General features: G+C 33.5%; 1 protein-coding gene across 3 annotated transcripts in view; it reads right to left on the reverse strand.

The window, feature by feature from the left end:
* Positions 1-22,210, reverse strand: part of Ptx1 (pituitary homeobox homolog Ptx1) — a 33,205-nt gene extending 10,995 nt beyond the window's left edge. The window contains exons 1-3 of one of the 3 annotated variants that reach the window (XM_081981305.1): positions 21,897-22,210; positions 14,922-15,261; positions 810-944 (exon numbers count right to left, since the gene is read on the reverse strand). In XM_081981305.1, coding sequence (XP_081837431.1) covers positions 810-944; positions 14,922-15,177 — 391 coding nt within the window. In that variant the 5' untranslated portion in view covers positions 15,178-15,261; positions 21,897-22,210. Of the gene's footprint in view, positions 1-809; positions 945-14,921; positions 15,262-15,635; positions 15,787-17,361; positions 17,550-21,896 lie in introns of those variants that run through there. The other 2 variants (XM_081981306.1, XM_081981304.1) reach the window with 2 other exon arrangements.
* Between the last annotated feature and the right edge of the window lie 373 nt (positions 22,211-22,583).

Consider the following 22,583-nt stretch of genomic DNA (forward strand, 5'->3'; position numbering starts at 1 on the left):
CAAAGAAGGCAACTAGTACATTATTTGTGAACACCTTATATGCTCAAACCAAAACATTGCTTTTTAAACGTTACCAAAAAGATGTCCTTCAGACATCGTTTTCTCTGCGGAGTTTTTTCTTGCAGCTACCTCTACATATCATATAACTAGTTGAAACTGATTCATTTTGAAAAAAAAAACATCTAAATAATGTAGTTTATCCAGTTTCTCCCAGTTGATGAAATTGACTTGACATAAACTTACTGGAAATTCAAATTTGGATACCAAATATTTCTTAATACAACTGGATGCTAATATTTTTTGAGTTTGACAAGATTACATTTTTTTTGGGATTTTGCTCGCCAAAATCAACGTGGAAAGTTTGATAAATCCCCAAACATCAACCTACTAGACATCTACAACAGCGTCAACAGTAAACGAGAACCATAACAGCATTTTGTTTCTGGGAATCGGGGGCCGGGGGCGACAGCCAACAAGCCCCATCATTCAGCGGGCTTTAATAAACAGACGAAACGATACTTCAACATTCCGACCGTTTTTTTTTTAAACCGGGAACATCGTCCTATAACAACACTTTCAGTTCCCAATTAATTTCAGTCCGACTAAACCATTTTAATCCTGGATGTCAGACTAATTACTTAAGGCGGCACCGAAATAGCGCTCCTCTTTGCTGCCCGGATTAACTTAATAACATCCGAAATCTTTGCCGAGCAGTAGTTTGCTAGTTTTCGTTTTTTTTTTTCGAATCCCTTTTTTGTTGGTATTTTAAGTTACCGCTAAGAAAAAGGGTGAAAATAACTTGGGCCTACCTTTTCGGTCCCTGGTGCGGCTCCTCGCCGTGGTTGGAAAAGGCAGCTGGGGGTGGTCCATTGATGGGGTCGAACTCGATGGTGTCATGGACCCGGTAGAATGAGCATCTCTAAAATCTCCGGTTTCCGCCCATACTACGGACAAAATTACCAGTTGCTTTGTGTCTTTTCATTCCCTAGTTGTGGTTAATGTTAACCGCAAGTTAGCAAAACATTAACCGTATCTGTTTTTAGTTAATGGGGACGCCATAGTGCGCCACTGAACCTGAGAGTTAGTCATAGTTTAAATCAGCGGGATCTAAAGGATTTAAGGCTCAACGTCTGATTATTTTAGCTTAACTTTAAGCCGTATTTATCAAAGCATTTAATGCTACTACGGTTTACCTATGTCGCGCTGACTGGCTACTTTCTTTCTTTTAAGAATTAAAGTAGCTTAGACTAATTATCAAAAAAAAATCTGGATCAAGAACTTTCGACATCAAACATTAGAAGATAATGCTTTGCTTTGCTTAAAACGCAAACAAGCATCTGTATATTTTTCAGAAGTTTGCATATTTGTAGATAGAATATGAACCAATGGAGTTAAGGACAGCTTAAACTAAGTTTGATTTTGCTTAATTGTGCGCAATCCACTGTTTTTGTAAGAGAGATTTTTTGTAATTTTTCCATTTAACGTTAACATAAGAAGCACATAAACATAAACGTAAAGTTTTTTTTTAAAAACCCTTATGTTTGTTGTGCAATGCCTAAGGAAAAGCGGCATTTTTTACATAAGAATGCCGCTTTGTCTTAGAAATTCCAACTAATCTTAACATAAATGAAGTTTGAAGAATTTAACTATACGTTTATGTTTACGAGTTTCTTAGGTTGACGTTAATTGTGAAAGAAGCATTATTTATGTTATGATTAGTTGGAATCCGTAAGACATTTCTACGTGAAACGTACATATTTGTTTACAATAAAATGCCGCTTTTTCTTAGAGATTGCAAAATAAACATAAATAAGGGTTTGAATAAATTTAACTTTCCGTTTATGTTTACGTGTTTCTTATGTTAACGTTTATTGTAAAAGAGGTATAAATCATCAATCAATTTTGCCCTTTTCAGTTTTTCTTATTAAAAATTGCTTCATTGAGTATATTTCTGGACAAGATAAGAGTTACAATCAAGACTAGGTAGTAATGCAATTTTGGTTTCTATAGGGGAGAAAAATTAAAGTAGTTTGATGATTTTAAGAATGATTGGTTGACCAGAAAATTGCAAATTGTACTAAGTGTTTGTGTAGTTTCTACTTAAAAAGTTTTACGAATGAAATAATAATTGAAAAAAGTTAGATATTTGATTCTAAACTGTTCTAAAACATTTAAATCAAGTTTTTTTAAAAGCGGTAGTTATTGCTAAAACTAAAATGAAATGTAGGTATATTTTTAGATAACTAATATCTCGGTATCTTAATGTAGAAAAATAAATAAGGTTCCCATTTTTTTGATTTTTTTTTTTATTTTACTGGAAATTTCTGGAAAAAACGACTTTATGTTATTGATCTTTAAGGCTGAAATGCATCATATTTCAAGACACCAATAGGTCAAAAATGGTGAAAGTTAATCAATCATAAAAAGTTTATTAGGATCAAGTATTCATAGAAAATTGAACTTATCATATAAACTAATCAAAATAAATTGGATGTGTGCTATTCCGGTTTAACCGGAAGTAGATGTCAACATTCTTATTTTCAATGGAAACCTTGTATATTTTTGCATTTTCGCATTCTACGTGGAATTGTAGACATATTTAGTATAGAGTCATATAATATCTGTATCCGTTTCTGAGATATTTACCATTTAAAGTTAAATTATTAATTTATCATTTTCCAAAACCGAGAATGGTTTTTTCTTTAGTTAATTCTTAAATAAATTTTGTATCCGGAATTTTCATGGTAGTCCTAATTTAAAATTTTTACTAGTTCTTTGACATGCAATTCCAAATAAATTTATCCTCAAGGTGATTTTACTAATTATATCCGTACAGATCAAAGTATTTGAAACAAAGCCTCATAAGTTATATGTATTAAGAGGTATTAATGAAAAATGACAGTCAAAACGGTCTTAAATCAGGAGTAACGATTCAGCAAATGAGAAACACGTCGAAAAGTGCGGTCTTGTGTACCCCCGGTCATAAATCAGCCTCGTAAAGACGTCACTAACCATAAGGTAGTCGATATGTCTTCCAGACATGTGTTCGGCTGCTAAAAACTGCACGTTAACACCCACTTAAGAGACGATTATATGGGCGGTACCCTCCAAAAAGTCTTTTATTCCAGTGCAAATTTATTTTGCGATTTATAGCCTCGTTAAACCTCCAATCAATAAACGTGATTGGCAAATTGATAAGATCAGTGCACTTACACACCTTAAATTTACATACACGTCACACTGTTGAGTGTCGCACTAATTTTGGAGGGGACACATGACAATTAAACTGTGAAACACTCCAAAATAGCCCGGGTGCAGGTTTGGTACGTGACCGAAACCTAAACAAACATCGAGTAGCTTCCTTAAGTTTTAAAATTTATGGAAATCTGTTATTTTTAAGTCAATGAATTTTTAGTCGTCCCGTCATCGCCCCGCTTAGCTTACAATGGTTAATTAGGAAATTCCTATAAGTACTCGCTTTGTGCAATGTTTGTTTTTCAAATATCTAATAAATGTACAAATAATCGATCCTATAGCTATCCGAACAACTTCAAATGCACCCGCCCCGATCGATCATGATACGAATTGTCAGCGGCATTTTTCTGTGTCTGCTAAATTGAAATATATTACTGTTTAAAACGCTTATCTTAAACAGATAATGATATTTTCTATTCGACAATGTTTTCACGCAAATATATCTGTGTGTATGTACTTGTATATCGTCTATAATCAAAACTGATTCAGTGGCGGATGTTTTTTAACTCAAAAAGATTTTTAGTATCTATTTGTTCTACTCAGCAATGTCAGAAGGAAAAAACGTAAACAGTAATCAAAGTGAAAAAGGTAGTACAGGTCTTTCTCAATATGAGTAGAGTACTTGTTATTTAACCAAAAAATTTCAATCTCTATTGGAAAAAGCCAAGGAATGATGTAATAAATTAAATTACAGTTTGTTTAAAGAAAGTTGTTAAAAAGCTTGATAAATGGAACATGTAAACCAGAACTAATAGAATTTCAAAACCAAAGTTTTGACAAAAAATAATCTAATTAACATGGACTAATATGAAAACTACGACAAATGGAAATCTTGGTGGTGTGTGGCTTAACATCTCAGCTGAATAAAAGTGGTTTCATAAACTTCTTATAAACTGATGCTTTCAATGTCTGAAAAAATTCCAAAACTGTATATTTTTTTCACATGCCAACAAGTTATAATTTTTCGGTTAAGATAAGTTGCGGTGGGACACACTTTATAGGACAAAAAGTGGAGATTTTGGTTACATTTAGTAATTAATTAGTTTTAAGATGTACACTATTTGATGATTCTAATGTCAAAACCACCGAGGTGATATTCTTGTGAATACCCCATAATCTGCAAGATAGTAAACTATATTTGCTTTATAAAATAATTTTCAATTTGTCATGTTTGTTAACATTGCAACTTCAAATTTGATGTATAATTTATACTGCAGACAAACCCAATTTATTGATATTTGATTTCCAGCCAAAAATTGCGATAAAGCATGATTTCGTAAACTGAATTTTCAATTTTATAATAGTGCTCAATAAAATGACGTCGCCAGCACGAATATGGTAGTTGGTTTTCAAAAATTGTTGTTTTGCCATCAAATTTTAGCTGTTACCTTTTATCTTGTAAAAATACGACAATTATCTGTACAACATTAGGCTGGGTAAATAAGATTCGTAATTTCAAACAGGTCATAAAACGTTATCGTTGCCATTAAACGAGCTGGTTACGGTATTTCTTTACAATGTTTAATAAAAAAGAACAAATACGAGATATTTGAGGGAAAACGACCATTCTCCAAACCGTTGTTTGTTCAACGGCAACGTATATGGCAGTACAATGCGAGCTCGTGCTTTTTGGACAAACAACTCGTACGTTAAATGAGAACAAACAACCCTGCTTGATTGAGATCTCCAAATATGTAATTACCACATTTACATTGCTTAGTTTTCATTTTCGGGTCGGTAAATGACAGATTTTTTATTTCGTAAGTCTATTGTTTTGTAGCCAATTGACGCCATTGGAAATATTCCAGGAACAGACGCAATCCGGCTCTGTGCAAACGATCCAGAGCGAGAAAATGATCGATTGCATGAGGGTAGACTGAAAGAGAGTCATCGTTCGAGCCTTGAATGTTTTATATGTCGTTTGTTTACGCATGAGTTGCAATCATTACCTCCATCGTGTAATGTTGATATCATCATCGGCTTTGGAAATTAACGCTTATTGTGTGGCTGTCGACACGACGAGGGGTTGAGATCTTTTTCAATGGAATGAACAGTTTGAGGAAGTTATTGTGACAATTTTCTGTTTGGTTGCAAATTAATGTTCTTCACAAATTTTGTTGCATCGGTGGTCTGGTAACAAAATTTATGTTATGGTGATCATAATCGAAAAGTTTGGAAAATAATTTAGTTCGTGTTTTATCAGAAGATAGGAAAATAATTCTCTCAAAATGCAGATGATACAGCATTGATCAGCAACCAACAGAAGATTCAGCAATGATGAACGTTAGACTATTGAACTCTTTTTGCATTCAGTAGAATTTTACAAATAAGACTAGAAAAAAGCTGACAGACCTTTTTATGTAAAGAAGTTTGTTAGAGGCTTATAAGAAACCTTAGTGAGGAGGCTTATAATGCCCTCGATCTAATTTACAAGGATTTCTTCTAAAAAACCTCAATTTGACTTAAAGATAAGTGCCATCCAGAATTTTTTATTTCCTTAATAAGTTCATGGATCGTCTTTAATCGTTAATACATCTAAGATCAGTTTATGAACAATGATATGCAGACGTCTTAGAAATGTACTAACCCTACTCAAGACACTGTGCTATTCGGGATGTTTATCTGCAAATCAGAAAATACGTCGGAACACAAGTAACAATTCCAATTGGTAATTTAAAGACATAGACGTTAATTTCTTGTCAAGTCATTCCTAAAAGACGTTAATTTGGTATCCAATTAACACTAAACGAGAAAATTCGTGGGTCGTGGAAAGTAAATCTCGTCACCCATAAAATGAGTGAGTATGTGGCCACTCGGGACCTGGGTGGGCAAAACAAAAACCAATTCGAACGGATTTAAATCCACCCCACTGGAATCGGGGTCTACACATCATTAATCTTGACTTTGCGAATGCCAAACAAAATAAACTAATAGCGGTCAACCCCTTTTCCCTATTTCGCCAACCTGAAAGAATGACAAGCACATCTGTCCATGTGCGTTTTGCCCTAATCCCTCGTTCTAAATCTAGATATATACTGAAATTTCTTTTTTGTATGAATCCTCTGGATGCACATGTCATGCTTAAAGTTCATGTAACCTGAGTTGTTAAAGAGATTAGTATATTGAAAAGAGTAGATAGGAAAAAGTTTGATATCATTTAGGTAAATTTCTTGAAGAATCTCTAGAGTTTAATCCTTGCACGAGTCTCCTCTTTGTCCCACTCCCCTCCTGGCGGAAAAATCCAAAACTAGACCGAGTTTTATGGACAAGACACCTGGCATCGCGTTAATAATAAGCGGTGATGGACGACTTCCGAAAATTTTAAAGGAAGGCGGGATTACTTTGGGTTTATGGGACGTGTCGTGTGGGAGCAGCCTCAGATGCTTTTAAGCCTCGACTGGTTTACGTCCTCATAATTTTCGTAAAAAAAAATCGTATATCGACCCAAGGCCGGATTGATCGCGACACCGGATCCGCACTACGTGAGGTTTTAACTTTTTTAGCCCTAACCAAACACATGGTTTAATACTTTAATCGTTGATGGAATAACAACATGGATAAAAGTCTTAAATATATTTTCGGAGGATTACAGCACAGATTACGGGATGAAATTTTAGGAATATGCAAATTGATTGTGGCGTGTCGTATGCGAGTTGGTTTGATTTGCAAATCGATGACACAGTACATTCCTAGTAGTACCAATCACTAGTGATGTGAGTCAGTCAATTTAAGCTTGTAAATCAATATTATTGATTCTATAAAAGCAACGTGTCCTCTTAGAGGCTTCTTTCTATCTTAACTGTGTATAATTTAGCAAAACATAACATTTCATTAACTGCTGCTGAAGCTATCTTCTTTTGATTTGGTCACCACAAATTACATATTTTGACAGAGTGAATAGTATATAAGTATTTTTCTGTGTTATTATCATTATTTAACTGTGTGGTACGTAAAGCAAATGCGTCTTTATAGAGTCAGCGAAGCGAGGTTAATTCTACACTCCAACGAAACCGAAGGGCTCGGGCCTGGAGCTGTCATAACTAGAGATATGCCCTGAGAGAGCACTTGCCGAATTCTCATAGGCGTTTTTTTCGCCTCCCTGGTCGCCGACAATTGATATTTATTGCGATTTTCGGCTTCGACGACTCTTAAAAAAACTAATAGGGTTGTTGCGTGTTTATTATCATTCCCCTTTCATAAGGGAAGCTTGATGATTTCGTTATATGCTGGAGATCCAATACACGAAATATCTATCTTATCGCAAATATGGTTAATTTCCAAATTATCAATAATGTTTAATTGTATTAAATTATTTGTGGACACTCATATATTATTTTATTCAATTTACCTTAACGATGCAGGTTATTGATTTTTATTGATTAAGCACAATAAAAAATATATCTATTTTTTTTCTAGCGCCCTTAAGAACACTTTTTTGGGGAATATCAATACCAACTTTTTTCCTTATTTTGACTTAACTAAAACATCGGACACCCTGTATGATCTGATAAACCGTAAACAGGATTTTGAGGGACCTTTGTTTCTTTTACATTTCAACATTTGACCAACCCTAACCATACACCTTTAATTATATTTTGTTTTCATTGTTTTGTATTATTTTTTAAGCTCCTTCACGACAAAAGTGCCTGTTAAAAAGACTATTATTATATTACATTAAGGTATGTTGTTTTGTAAGTATAAGTAATCAAAACTATAACCGAATTAGCATTGGCATAAATCTCAACACAATGGGTAGTTAGTGATTGGTCAAAAAAAGCAGCTTTCAACTTGCTGCTTTTATATTTTTCCAACAAAAAAGTAAAAACCAAATTTTTCGTTTGAAACTTAAAACATAGTTCACAAAAAAATAAAAAATCTATGCAAACCGACTAATTTTAATCTTTTCTATTAAAAAATGGAATAAAAATAAACTATAGGAAGCCCCATTAAGATAATTATTATTGATTGAGGGTTCAACAAGTAAAAATTGTAGGTAATACTAATATTATTTTAGTGATAAACTTTAGTGGGTATATTTGATTGATTCATTTTTTGACATAGTCAAATAAAGTTTATTTAAAAAAATTAACATACAATTACGTCCACTTTATAAACATTATATACAGGAAAAGTAATGTAAAAATATAAGCAAGTAATGTAATTATGAAAGCAATATAAAATCATTGACGTATTAATCGTCATCAATGTTAACAATCATCGCCCTACTTTAGTTTAAAAAATTTCGCTGAATTTATTAGGGCCAATTAATCATTTACAACGTTCTATAATAATTGACAAGATAGCAGTTTTTTCTGTATTGAATATCGGTCTTTCCAAATATACACGTCACACAGACAGTTTGGTTTCCTGTGTGAAATTTTCGGGAATACTAATTAAAATGCCTACGTGCGACTACCAAAAATCTTATTTTCGACATTAAATGGTTCAGATTATTATTGGGCAATAAATAACAATACGAGTCATAATTATTATTTATAGAAAAAGAGACGCTTCTAACCGGGCCAATAAATCCACCTTAATAAATACTTTCAAAATTGATAATTCGTTTTACAGCCCCGACGTTGCTCAATACTCTCCTCTATCTAAAGGCGAAATTTATGGATTCTAATTCACAATAAATTTTTTATCAATTACGGGATTATACTTTATCGGATCGTAAAATTTATTGCGCGCTTCCCTCTCGGCCGCAAAATGAGGAGCTCGATTACGGTCTTGATTTTATGGTACGTCGCTTATTTGTATACTAATTAAGTTTCTTTATAAGGCCTTTCTAAAAATCTGATAAGTGATGGTCTCTAATGATAAAAATTGTAGATGATAGAAATTAAACAATGTTGCCAAACAGAAAGCACCGCTGTTGAAAAGCTTGGAGAAGAACGCGCGACAAGAAAATTAGCTAATGCATTAATATGGAACGCCGTTTTACTCTTTAATGAGTCGAAGCGTAAAGTATCGTTCGAATGATCAATAGTTTTAAACCACACTATTTTCTACGTTACATGATTATTTCAATACATAATTTGGCGTTAGATTGCGTGAAAGACATTAAAGAGTACAACGGCTTATGGAAATTTTCTACTAGATGAACCATTCTTTTAAACAATCGTTTTAATCAACCAAGTCCGAAATAACTATTGTAATAATTCTAGTCATTTAAAACATTGCTTTTAAGTTACACACATTACGCCGTTTTACTCTTAAAGTGAATGCAAAAATTAAAGTATTGTTCAGACAATAGAAAATTTGGCGATACAATTTAAAACGTTGGTTTGAAAATAAATGCCAATTCCTGCGTTAATTTAAAAATCATGTACATATTTAATACCACCAAATAAAAACAATGCTTAATTTTAGCGTTTGTTGAATTAAAACGTTACTTTCACTTTCCCCTCAGACAAACGAGTGTAAAAAATCATGGTAATTTAACGATCCTTTAATTATTACGTTACTTTAAATATTTCAACCACAGCTTAAAATGAAAAAATTGTAAAAATTTAGTCAATTTTTGCATTCGATGATTTTAAACATTCGTTTAAAAAATACAAACGATGTTCAAAATAAACAATTGCAATAAATCCAGGAATTAAAACGTTGGTTGAATTAATACAATACATTTAACTACGAGTACCACATTTTTACGTTCGTTCGCGCAATCTATTGTAAAAAATACGTGCTGCTGCATGTTGCATGTGGCCGAGTTTGGAAGTAGAAATAGTAGAAAACTACTATATGCGTCTAACGAGAAAGTGAGGTCGTGTTAATAGAGATGTGTCTGGTCTCGATATCGACCGGATGATCGATTGTTTGCATGCGTACTGCCGCACTGAGTGCACTACGCTTGTTTATAGATAGGTATCACAAACGTTTAAAAATCAAGGTATAATTTTTCAAAATGTGCTCGAATACGCTGTTTATTATTATTTTTTGTTGCGCATTTTGATGTAGAATCGGTATATACAAGGGGATCAACGTAATAGTAATGATGTCACACTTGATTTTTTTCTGGCCCCGTATATTATAAGTCTTTGAATTTCTCGCAAAACATAATTTAGCAACGGTTTTTGAGATATTGATGTTTCAATGTTAATATTTTTTCTATAGCACATTATATACCTATGGAAACCATATTTGTTTTTATAACGTGTAATCGGCTTTAGAAGGAACACAACTATTAACTACATTACAGACAAAAAAACTGAAAATGCCTATTAAGAAGAGAAAGAGAAGAAATGCAATAAATAGCAAATTGGAAGTTACTGGATATAACCAACTTCAAGCAGTCAAAATCATAACATAACCATACAAAAATCAAAAATCACAAAATATGGTTCATCATCTAATGTGTCTACTGATATATTAGTATATATTAGTACAAGTACTTAGCACTTTTAAAGGATTTAGAAGGTATTTATGCAATTATTGTTGTAGGAAAAGGTCGTCCAGCTGTTGTTATTCCTAGAGAACAATTAGCTTTTTTAGTAAATGAAGGTTTTTCTGCATCAAAAATATCAAAACTATTATGTTGTTCTAAAACAGTTGTTTACCGTAACTGTTACAAGGAAGGCATAAGGTTTAGAGACAAATATTCAAACTTAAGTGAGGAACAACTCAGGGAAGTTGGCGCGAAACGAAAACGAAGAAGTTAGGTTATTAAGATTTCTTCTTAATTTCTTTATTATTTTATTGGTCTTTCGGGTTGTTCAGTATAGGTATGCCCAAAGGAATTTTAAAATCGTTATTGATAATGATATGTATTTCCAAAACCGCGTGTGCGTTTTAATGACTTTGAAAACGTTTTGATCAGCCGAAACTTTTTGTTTTTAAAAACAAAAATCACATTGCACAGTTGACGTAAGTTTTCTCTTATTTAAAGAAAAGGACAGACCAACGATTTTGAGAAATCTTAAAAAAAGTATTTCAGGTTACTTGTTTGCGGTGTGTCGTTATAAAATAGTTATTTATGCAACAAGTGCAAAAAGTACATTTTTTTGAACGCAACGTGAAAATTGTTAGACGAGACCAAAGGTCGAGTTTAACAACACGTAAGTGCAAAAAGGGACTTTTTGCATGTATTGCATACAAATTTTTTTATAAAATCGACTTATTTGATGACAAAAGTACATTAGTTGTTAATTTTAAAATATGAAATGTCTGACTTGACAGGAATTTCTCCTACCTGCAGGTACCTATTAGACGTGCAATTTTGTAGTTCAAAAAAGACTTTGTTGCACTAGTACAAAAAAGAGGAACTTTTTGCACGAAAACTATGCAAAATGAAAAGAAATTCACATAAACTTTTCTTAGGAAAACGTATGGGCTATCACATGTAGCCCATCAGAATGCGTTGAAGTTAGAGTTTTTATAGTTATTTAACCAACGAGTGTATTAATGAATGCGATTAATAATCGAAAGGTTTTAACGCGTAAACGATAGTAAACGCGTTAATAATTGAGATTTTTAATCGCTTATTAATATAAGAGTTGGTTACAACAATTTTCCGCCGACTGTAGTATAGGTACCTATAATAAATAGTTTGAAGTAGAAGTCCATTGTCTCGCAGTGGAGGTGTAAGAATACAGGGTGCGGAATAACACACAGTCTTCTCCACTATAAATTTAATAACAAATTTGTTATGTAGCATTTAATAGTTACTAAGTGTAGTTAAGTGTTTTTTCTCCATGATAAGGTAATGAAACTTTTTTATACTTTAATTTTATATTTCAAATTCTTTTTCAACCATTTTACAGTTTAGTTGCCTTCCATTAATGTTAAGTTAACTCTTTGCTACAAATGGGTCTCGCTGTCTATCCCTGTATAGAAAGACAGCGTCTAATGTGTTAAGCAGCTTTTAAGATATGTCCTTCGCCATTGTCCACATTTTTGAGTTCACCTTTGTTAGCGTAAAGCGTAGAGCGTTTTAATTCTTTTAGCTCCTGATGATGGGCATGTCTATGCCCGAAACTAGTCGAGCGCGCCCCCATTAACTGGTGGGTTAATAAATTTATAGTGGAGAAGACTGTGTGTTATTCCGCACCCTGTACCTATAATAAATGTTTGTAATCCTAAAAAGTTATTTAATATTTACCTACTAATTGTCAGTTGTATACACGCCACTGACAATGACAACAAAACATGTATGATAACTGACATTCACAGTTAGCTTTGTCGGAAATGGCGGATGGAGAACTAACCTAACGGTAATTAAAGTACGCCTCTTTCTGTCTGTTTAATACAGTTAAAAAAACATAGAACTTCTACGAGCGTATCATTAAAGAAAATACATTAAAGTAAAACAATTGAAAAATCATGCATTAATGGGACTCATTAATGAACAATTTTGCTTCCGTTATTGTCCATTAAAAAAACTGTTAATATACGGTCAACGGAAAAATAATTAAGTAGGGAGTTAGGTACATAGGTACTACTTGTTAGAATTTTGTTTTATATCGTTCCCTCAATTAAAGTTATAAAATCGTATATTATAACGATATAAATATAAATATAATATAAATTAAATCAGTACTTTTCAAAACATTTGCAATATTCCAGACTGGTTAGAAACCTCGTATAATATCGTAGTGTACGCAGTACGCATTAAAAGAATCGATCATCCGGTCGATATCGGGACCACATAACATCTCTATTAAAGCAACCTCAACTCTTGAACGCCTATCGTACAGATTCCTACTATTTCTACTTCCAAACTCTGCCACATGCAACATGCAGCAGCACGTATTTTTTACAATAGATTGCGCGAACGAACGTAAAAATGTGGTACTCGTAGTTAAATGTATTGTATTAATTCAACCAACGTTTTAATTCCTGGATTTATTGCAATTGTTTATTTTGAACATCGTTTGTATTTTTTAAACGAATGTTTAAAATCATCGAACGCAAAAATTGACTGAATTTTTACAATTGTTTCATTTTAAGCTGTGGTTGAAATATTTAAAGTAACGTAATAATTAAAGGATCGCCAAATTACCATGATTTTTTACACTCGTTTGTCTGAGGGGAAAGTGAAAGTAACGTTTTAATTCAACAAACGCTAAAATTAAGCATTGTTTTTATTTGGTGGTATTAAATATGTACATGATTTTTAAACTAACGCAGGAATTGACATTTATTTTCAAACCAACGTTTTAAAATGTATCGCCGAAATTTCTATTGTTTGAACAATACATTATTTATGCGTTACATTAAAGAGCAAAACGGCGTTCCATACATTAATTTCCCTTAGATTGAGCTTAGAAGTGTAATACTTCGGATTACATGGATCATTAAATTTATGCCCGGGAATTATGGTATAAAACTTGATAGCGCATCGAAGATTAGCCGGGATCAGTTTGCGTTACAAGGAAGTAGGTACGCGAATACATTTTTTTTTACTACCGAAAGTTTCCTTGTTTGACTTGGCATTCTCGGCGGGATCAGAATGGATTACGAAGGTCTCAGGCAGATCTTGTCTCGTTGATTTCGAGATTTGACAGCGGGACTTTAAAAAGCCGTAAATTTTTTAAACTACAAGAAAATTATCGTTTGTTATTCCGATTCAGTTTTATCATTAAATAAGAGATATGAGGGCAAGGTCGTCAAGTATCAGCAAATACTCCTCCAACGATTCAGGATGGATCCTAAATATTGCTTGTCTTATTGAAAACAGTAGATTCTACTATTCATAAATTTAATAACAGCTATGAAACTATAAAGAAACGTTACATGGAAAACAAATTACTTTTCTTATAAATCCATTGTTATAGTTCTATGGAACGAAATTTGACAGTTATGACGTTAAGTGACGTAAGTATAAAAGTGTTTCTTAACGTCAGAACTGACAAATTTAGCTCCATGGAGCTGTAAACACAACTAACAGTGCAAATTCTCAAAGAAACAGAGATATTTAACAGTTCATACTTTCAGGTCATTGGTGAGTGAGTTGTGACAGTTATGACGTCTGTCACGTGACGCAAGCAAAGTATTAAAGTATTCCTTAACGTCCCAACTGTCAAATTTGTAATTTCTCAAATCAGCAACTATTTCTAAGTTATGACAGCTGTCTTGTGACGTAATAGAGTCACAGTCCCTACAATAAAATCACATAAAAATACTATGCAACACAAAACGATCATAGATCAGAGTCTGAGCGGTCTGAATTTCTGTTTGTGTTCTTGTAATCTTCATTTTGTTATAATTAAAAAATTGGAAAAAAAAATGATTTAACTGTTTGTACTAAACCTAGAACAAAGTTAATTTTTAAATTAATTTTTTACGGAATTCATAATTTAAGCAATGATTCCAGGTATCAAATATATTAAATTTTCTTTAATAAGGATAAATTGCTTACAGGGTGGACTGATGTACAATAAAAATAGTACACAAAGTGAGTTCTTCTGCAAAATTACCTGGCGATGTTAAATATACTAAACTCTCTTTTGTTCAATTTTACCCCCCAAAATACTGTTTAAAAGAAGACTAGCAATTTGGTTCAGTGTGCAAATATACTTGGTTCAATCAATATTACAAAAATCAGATTTCTTTAGCAAAACTTTCCTAACCTTCTCAAGAAAACAGCTTTTTGATTAAAATATGACAACAACTGCCTTCTAGTTCTCACTCAAAGTAACGAAATGAAACGAACTCACCACGTTTCAATTTCTCCAACGGCTCATGGTGCAACGAGGGGGTATGAGGCACGACTCCATGATGGTTGGAGTCGTGGTGTCCCAAGGAACCCGACGTCATTATCCCGGATATGGCGGAATTGACGGACACGGCTGAGCTGACCGAGTCGTGCAGATGGTGCACGCCATGCATGTCCGAATTGGCCGAGGAGGTGGTGACGCCGGTCACCAGCTCCTGAAGACAAAGGGCCGGATCGGACAGTTGCTCTATCCGGTCCATGAGCTTGTAGGAGCTAAAGTTTTCCAGGAGGGTCGTCGTGGTGACGGCTTTTAGTCTCTGGTCTTCTGGAGCATCGATAAGGTCCTGCAAATGTTTGATTGTCCTTTATTTGATATTTATATATAGGTATAATCAATCAGTCAATAAGATAAGTTTTTTATGTTGACGTCATCGTTACCAAGTTAGTCTTTTTATTTATTTATATTTTAGAGACTCTCGAATTTTTACGTTTCTGTATATTTAACGCAAACTTTTAAGGACTCTAATGGTGAGTCCACATGTGAGTATAAATCACAGCACACTGTTCGTAGTTTATGATTGGTCAAGAAAAAGCAGCTTTTAGCTGGCTGCTTTTTTTGACCAATCACAAACTACTATTCACTATGCTGCAATTTACGCACATGTTACCATAACATTATGTGGAATACTGCAGACAAAATTAGTTATCACAAACTTACGGTAAAACAGTCGAAGAGGAATTCTTTGAACATTACACAAATCACTTTAAGGCACTAAAATATGTACGCAAACACAAAAAATAAAATAATCAAATTACAATTTGTTTTAATTGAAAATTATTATTTACTTGAGCGACATTTCAGCCCATTACAAGATTAGGGATTATCCGTGGATTAAAGATTAAGGAGCATTTTACAGCGTACACCATTGAGATAAACAATTTATCAGTTCGATATAAGCTGATATCGAAAGTAACACGTAATTACACTTGTAAATACATATGTTTCACAAGACGATTAGATTATACCAAGTGTTTGCTTACATATTTCTAAGAGTTGAAAGTAAATGTTTTATTGCAAACATTAAAACTGAACGACTGTTGCCACGTATAGGAAAGGGATGATGACCAATAAAGAGGTCGTAACAAGACCTAAATACAGTGTTGTTAACTTGACCTCATAATCGTTATTTTTATCGTCGTCTTTATGGATCGAATCAGTAATGTCTTGTCAATTTGAGTCTAATTACACAGTTTGACAGGCCAGTTGTTGACTTTGCACCTAAATTCGAGGATATCAGGCAAAATGATGATTGACAAGATCAAAATGTCTTAAATAATGGTTGAAACTTAGTCATCAGTGTTTTATTTCCTTTGTCGTTTCAAGTGATATTTTCAAGGAAATTTACTGAGTTAAACACTTTAAATGACCAAACGGTAGAATAATCAATCATTTTTGGAATGTTATCAAGGTGACTATTTTCGCTTTGCCCTAAAACTGTTCAGCATTTATTTCCTCTCATTACTATTATGATTTCCGTTATAAAGAATTATTTATTTTGAAAATGAATCTCAAGTTTTCATCGAGTCAAAATAACTCTTTTCATTATAATTTATTATTTATAAACAATCGACTATTTTTAATGTGCTAAGTATGTACATTTGAGCAACATATTTGTCAAATTTTTCAACAGCAGTGAAGTTTCGTGTTTGTGGGACTCCCTGTATCACAGTTTTTTCATTTTAGTGATTTGAAATTATACTATCAAGTCATATTTCTTCTCTATGAAAATGGTTCTATTATGTTTTATTGATATTTAGTTAAAAAAACAGAATGACTCTTAATAAACGCGAAAAGAGCAATAACAGAAGAAAAAATAGAGTTAAATACTTCTTTATCTCTCTGTTATTAATTTATAAGAAGGGAGGCAAAATTTGAGGCGTTTTTAAACAGGGTCAAGTTAGAAATGACAGCCGACAGCTTTAGAGGTTTTTTTGGTATGCTACTGACTGATTGAAGTAACTTTTCCGTCTTTTACATCGTGATTGCAAGTGTTTTCGTGTCTATTATAATGTATTTTCTAAAAAAACTTAATACCTAACAAAAGTGTGTTCCAAAATTCGATCAGAACTGTATCTCGTTTTTGTGGGACATTTGGAGTCAAAATTTTGACACTTAGAATAAGCTGCTTTATATTTAACGTTCTGATAGAATAAACTGACTTACCCTGTAGAGTTCGATCAATGATTAAATCAATAGAATTTTTTTGGTAATTCTCTGTTAATATAGCGTTCTCTTGAACAATTGTGTAAGAAATATTTTGTTTTCTAAATTAAGAGGATTGATTTAAGTATAGTGGTTTTGAAAAGTTATAATAAAGTTTGTTTTTGGTAACTCAGTTGATTGTGGTTAGTGGTATGTATTAGTTTTGATACTTAGCACATACATTGCCTTGAGTTTGATATAAGTAATCCAACGAGAGATGATTATTAGCTATTTAAGTAAAATGGACACTGATTAACCGGCATAACGATGGAACAATCTAAATTCGAACTCGGTCCGAACTAATGGAAGAAAAAAAATCACTCGAGTAAACTCCTTTAAATCCAGGTGCGACGTGTAGCAAAGACCAAAAGTCTGCTAAGTCCGTGAAAAAAGACGGACGGCTTAAAAACGGCTTTGGCTAGGTTTAGATCGGATCAGCGTCGCGACGCCTCGAGAGCTTTGCGTCTACTAAGTCGGTCCTTTTGCCCCCACCCGCCCTGTTGGCGGTCCGCCGCCATTTCCCCTACCGGGTTCCCCCCTTATTTGGGTTATTTGGCCGCCGCCAATCGGTTTGATAGTCGTTCGTTTTGCCGTTAGCGGCGCGCGTACAGAATGAGGAAGCTTTCGAGGAGCTTCGCGAAGCTTTTGGGGCGCTTTGCCTGCCTTTACGGAGATATTTATCTCAAGAGTGCGCTACTGCCTGCAAGAACGATTGATGAGATTTAATTAATTCTATGCCCACTTAAGCAAAAATTTTATTCTTCTACTCGTCTTTTTTGTCTCTGATCGCCTTTGAGGGACCTTCCCTCACTTTACTTTTAACTAAATTAAATTACTAAACACTGTTGATGTAAATAGCAAGCAGAACAAAGCTTGCTATTTACATCAACTTCCCTATAAAAGCTGAAATTAACCATCAGTAATACAAGCAATCGCGTTACGCAGATAATACTGTGTGTGACTATGGTTTTCACTGGCAAAATAAACGACTTACAAGAACTAATAACCAAAAAATAAGTAACTAAGACTTTAGAATTCACATTAGTAAAGCCAAATGTATGGTAATCAATAGAGAAGCTTGTGAAACAAATACGAACAACACACCAATAGACAGAGTAGCATAGTTCACTTATCTGGAAATAAAAGAGTTATGAGCTTACAAACTCAAATCCTACAAAATGTGGCTTTACAGGAGGAAAGAATTGGAAGTAATGAACAACACCAAGAGAAGAAAATTTGAGTACCTCGGACATATTATGAGGAACGGAAGCAAATATCCCCTTTTAAAACCCGTTTTCTAAAGGAAAGTTTATGGCAGAAGACAACCAGGAAGAAGGAGAATATACTGGTTAAAAAACTATGAAACTGCTTAAAGCAGCCGTGAACAAAGTCATCATAATCAGAATGATCGCCAATATTTGGAGCAAATATAGGCACTTGAAGAAGAAGAATAAGAATACAAGCAATCAAGCTTGATTACAGCTTGGGTACAACCGTTTTACTTTCTCATATAAAATGCTGTCAATGTGACATGACATGAAGCACTTTTCTACACTCTCTCTCTTTTCAGGTCCGAATTTCTCTGGAAACTATTAAATTAACTCGACTACCTGAATCATAAATTTTCTGCAATATCATTTTTTGTACATCTGTAACTTTAAACGAATCGTGAACCTTAAATGCAGTATTCTGAAAGGATTACTGCTGTCCTGTTGTTTGGTCCTGAAACTTCCTCAAATCAGGTAGTGTAAAAACAGGGATTCTCTTTCGGAAGATACATTGGTCCACAGAGTAAACAAGTACCTAACCCAAACGTATTAGACATTTTTCATTTATTAAAGATTTTGCCATTCTGGTATTTACATCAAACTGATTTCAATAAGTAATTCATCAGTTAAGATATCACACCCACATTAACCTAAAACTACACACTATAGATATGTGTGTAGAACTACAAAATGTAGACTTAGTTTAACATCAATTTCCTCTTCAATCCTTCACTCGATTTTGATCATCTTTTTTATGAATTGTAGATTGATTGTCTCAAAAAACACCGAAATTTCTTACTTCTTTTATATGTACCTTTATATATATAATGACATAAAGAAAACACAAACCATATTAAGGAAATTGAGCAAGGAGTTCCAGAGAAAATTGATATTGTTGAACTAAGTGTAAATTTTGACCGTTTCTCTAATTTTGCCGGTGTGTATTTCATTTGGCATTTTTACGGATTTGGATAGCTTTGGATTGGTAAATTCTACCACTTACGTACTACTAAAGGGTTAATTGAATTAATCTGTCTTATATCATGATTACGAAATCAGTGTGTTATATGGTGTTAATGTTTAAACGCGGACAGATTATTAAAACAAACTGGTTGTCGTACTTAATAATATAGTCAGAAGGTCTTAATTCTGAATCGTTTTAAAACCCTTAACCGCCGCTTTTAATCGAAAGCTTCTGGCCCCTTCTAAAGTTGTCGACTGAATTTCGGAGCGGCTTTGCGACGGCTACGACCCGGATTCAGAAGGATTCCAGATAAACTCGGTTTTGCTATCCTGACCCGCCGGCCGGTCCTTCCGTAAAACACATAAAACTTTTAATCTGTCCGCTCAATTAGATCTTTACGACACCTTAACTTTTACCTCCAAATTAATCTGCGTGTTCTTTTGCTAATTTTTTTTTCCCCAGTTATGTACATAGAGACACGAATCGTACAATAGGAAGTTGCTGTGTTTACTTATGCAGACGTCTCGCAACCAGCGTCATCGTGTCGAAAGTAAATACGAGATATACCTACAAAACTATTTTGAAAATTCACGATTTCTCGGGTTCACAGTCTTTATCGCTGTTTGCTAGTGCTGGAGCTCGTAAATCATCTTATCTGGTGCCGTACGAGCAATAAAGCCTGTTCTTACGAGCCTGGATGTGCATAAATAGGGAACACGTAACTCAAAGCGGAATCACTTTGAAGGTTGCAAAAGAGATATTCTGTTCTTATTATATGAAAACGTTTTCAAGTTCAAATAATTCAATATTATTATATACGAAATATGTCAGTGTTTTATTGCTCTTTTACAGACTTTCTATAGAAAATAGTATAATCTAAGAAAACATTTAATGGTAAATCCAGATGTGTAGTTCGTAGTTTGGGATTGGTCGAGAAAAAGCAGCAAGCTGAAAGCTGCTTTTCTTGAGCAATCACAAACATCCCACTGTGTTGTGATTTACACAAATGTCGCACATGTAGACTTACCATCACAACAACCTTATTAACAATTAACATGTAAAAAAGACTTAGAGAGAGATTTATTTTATTTCATTTTTTTCCAAAAACAGATTAATGACCAGATTATAAATTAAATACCAGTGGTGTACTCACTAAACTATTTTTTTTTGTATGTTATGTATGATTTAATGTAATTTTCACCAAATTTTTCTCATAGAAGCAAAATATACTTTTACACTTGCAACATTTCATAGCAACTTCATAGCCTTTTCTTGTGGTATAATTTATACTCTGATTGCAATAACCATCATCATTATAAACGCTTATTTAAGAATATACTATTACAGATCGTTGCGTTCTGCGAAAACCAAAGTGTAATAATTTCTCTCTCTGATTTATTGACTTATACAACCCCTCCCGATATTTCCGATACGTTCTGTGAGGGAATATCACTATCTACAGTGATGGCCAAAAATTATGATACTCAATTTTCCAATTTTCCACCCAAATTTCTTATTCCAAAAAGATTGAGAATAGTGCTTTTGAGTAGAATTAAGTGTTTTTTAAATAAAAAACTGTTGTGTGGTGGACTTGGTGGGTTGATATTAATGGCTATACCTACTTAAGACTTCTTAAGAGTTATAGTAAGAAAAACTAAAATGAAATATGGTTACAAGAGTTGAGACAATAATTATTATAAAAATAAATCAATTTAAGCTTTTTTGGTAATTTTACAGTAAAAATTTGAAATATAACAGAACACCAAATTTTAGATAAGGTAATTAGAGCTATTTTAAGTGAGACAGATTTTTACACTAGTTTTGACACTAAAACCCTTTAAAAATAAATATTCTTTTTAACTGGTGGTGTTTAATAAAAACCAATTTAATGTAACTATATTACATTAATAGCAAAGTTTTGAAGAACAGTAAGCATTTCAAAAATCCTGAGGTTTGAAATATGAATGTTTGCTGTTTTAGCAAAGTTTTTAGTGACGTGTAACAATGCTCGTCATATAGGATTAATAGGATCCTCAACAAAAGTCTAAACACATTCTATTTCCTACATTTGAAAAGAAAACTGGTTTGATATCTAAAAAACAAAAATGATTTTTTTTGTTATTTCCTTTACTTGAAAACTTCATACGGAGTATAGTAGAAAATTATTTCAATGGTATATATAATGGGTATTAATTTTTTGTTTCTCAAGATGTACAGGATATGATAAAAATTAATATATTTTAAATAAATATACTGCAATAATTACTCAATTTGGATGCCGCCGGAATAAACCTGATGATTATTGCCAGATATTGTCATTACTTGTCATAAGTAAGTTTTCAAAGCTTTACGAAATTGAATTTGTGGATCAGTTTCAGTTAAATCAATACACATTTCTTGACTTCTTTCATCTATAATTTTTTCACTTGTACATCCGTATAGCTATAGCTAACAGATTTTCCTATAGAACTTTGGAAAACTTACCTCAATTTGGACAGAACTGTCTCCCTTCGCACTTTTCACCGTTCCTTTGATAAAACCACAGCTGCCGTCACTTTGAAAAACCGAAATTAATAGTAATACAAAATTAAAACCGACCGTTTTTCGTTATTGCAACAGAATACGAAAAAAATCTCCCGTCTTAAACCCACGGATGCGCCTTTCTTAAAACGGAACAAATCACTAACTGGGCATCAAGCGGTCTAACACGAAATCCCATAAAAGTATTAAAAAGTCTTAAACGCTTAGGTATCGGGTTAGGATTTGATACTGCAAAGTCCCTCTAATCTAGGCCACTTCCCAACGCGATTTAAACATAAGTCGCTTCACTCTATATATCATAGCTAACGGCGAAACCTTTGCCTCCACAGTCGAGGGTCTCCCACTTTACTTCTCTCACTCTTCAGTCTGTAAACGGTATTATTCTGTCTCGCTTTCCCCAACTAACGAACGTGGGTAACGCCCACCGTGATTTTCAGCGGGCATGCGTCCGATGCTCGTTTCTTGCAATACCCATCTCGTTTTAACTCCCGTTAGTGGTATAAGGCTGTCTCTGTTAACTTATTGACTGGGCGGAGCTGCAAAGGCGTTAAGTCAAGGGAATCTGTAAACGAGCCCTCGTATCGTATTGATACAGGATTACAGTTCTAGTTTTGTTTATTTTCTTTGGTT

Source organism: Ips typographus, linkage group LG6 (assembly GCF_016097725.1).
Source record: "Ips typographus isolate SLU linkage group LG6, UJ_Ityp_2.0, whole genome shotgun sequence".
Lineage (NCBI taxonomy): Eukaryota > Metazoa > Arthropoda > Insecta > Coleoptera > Curculionidae > Ips > Ips typographus.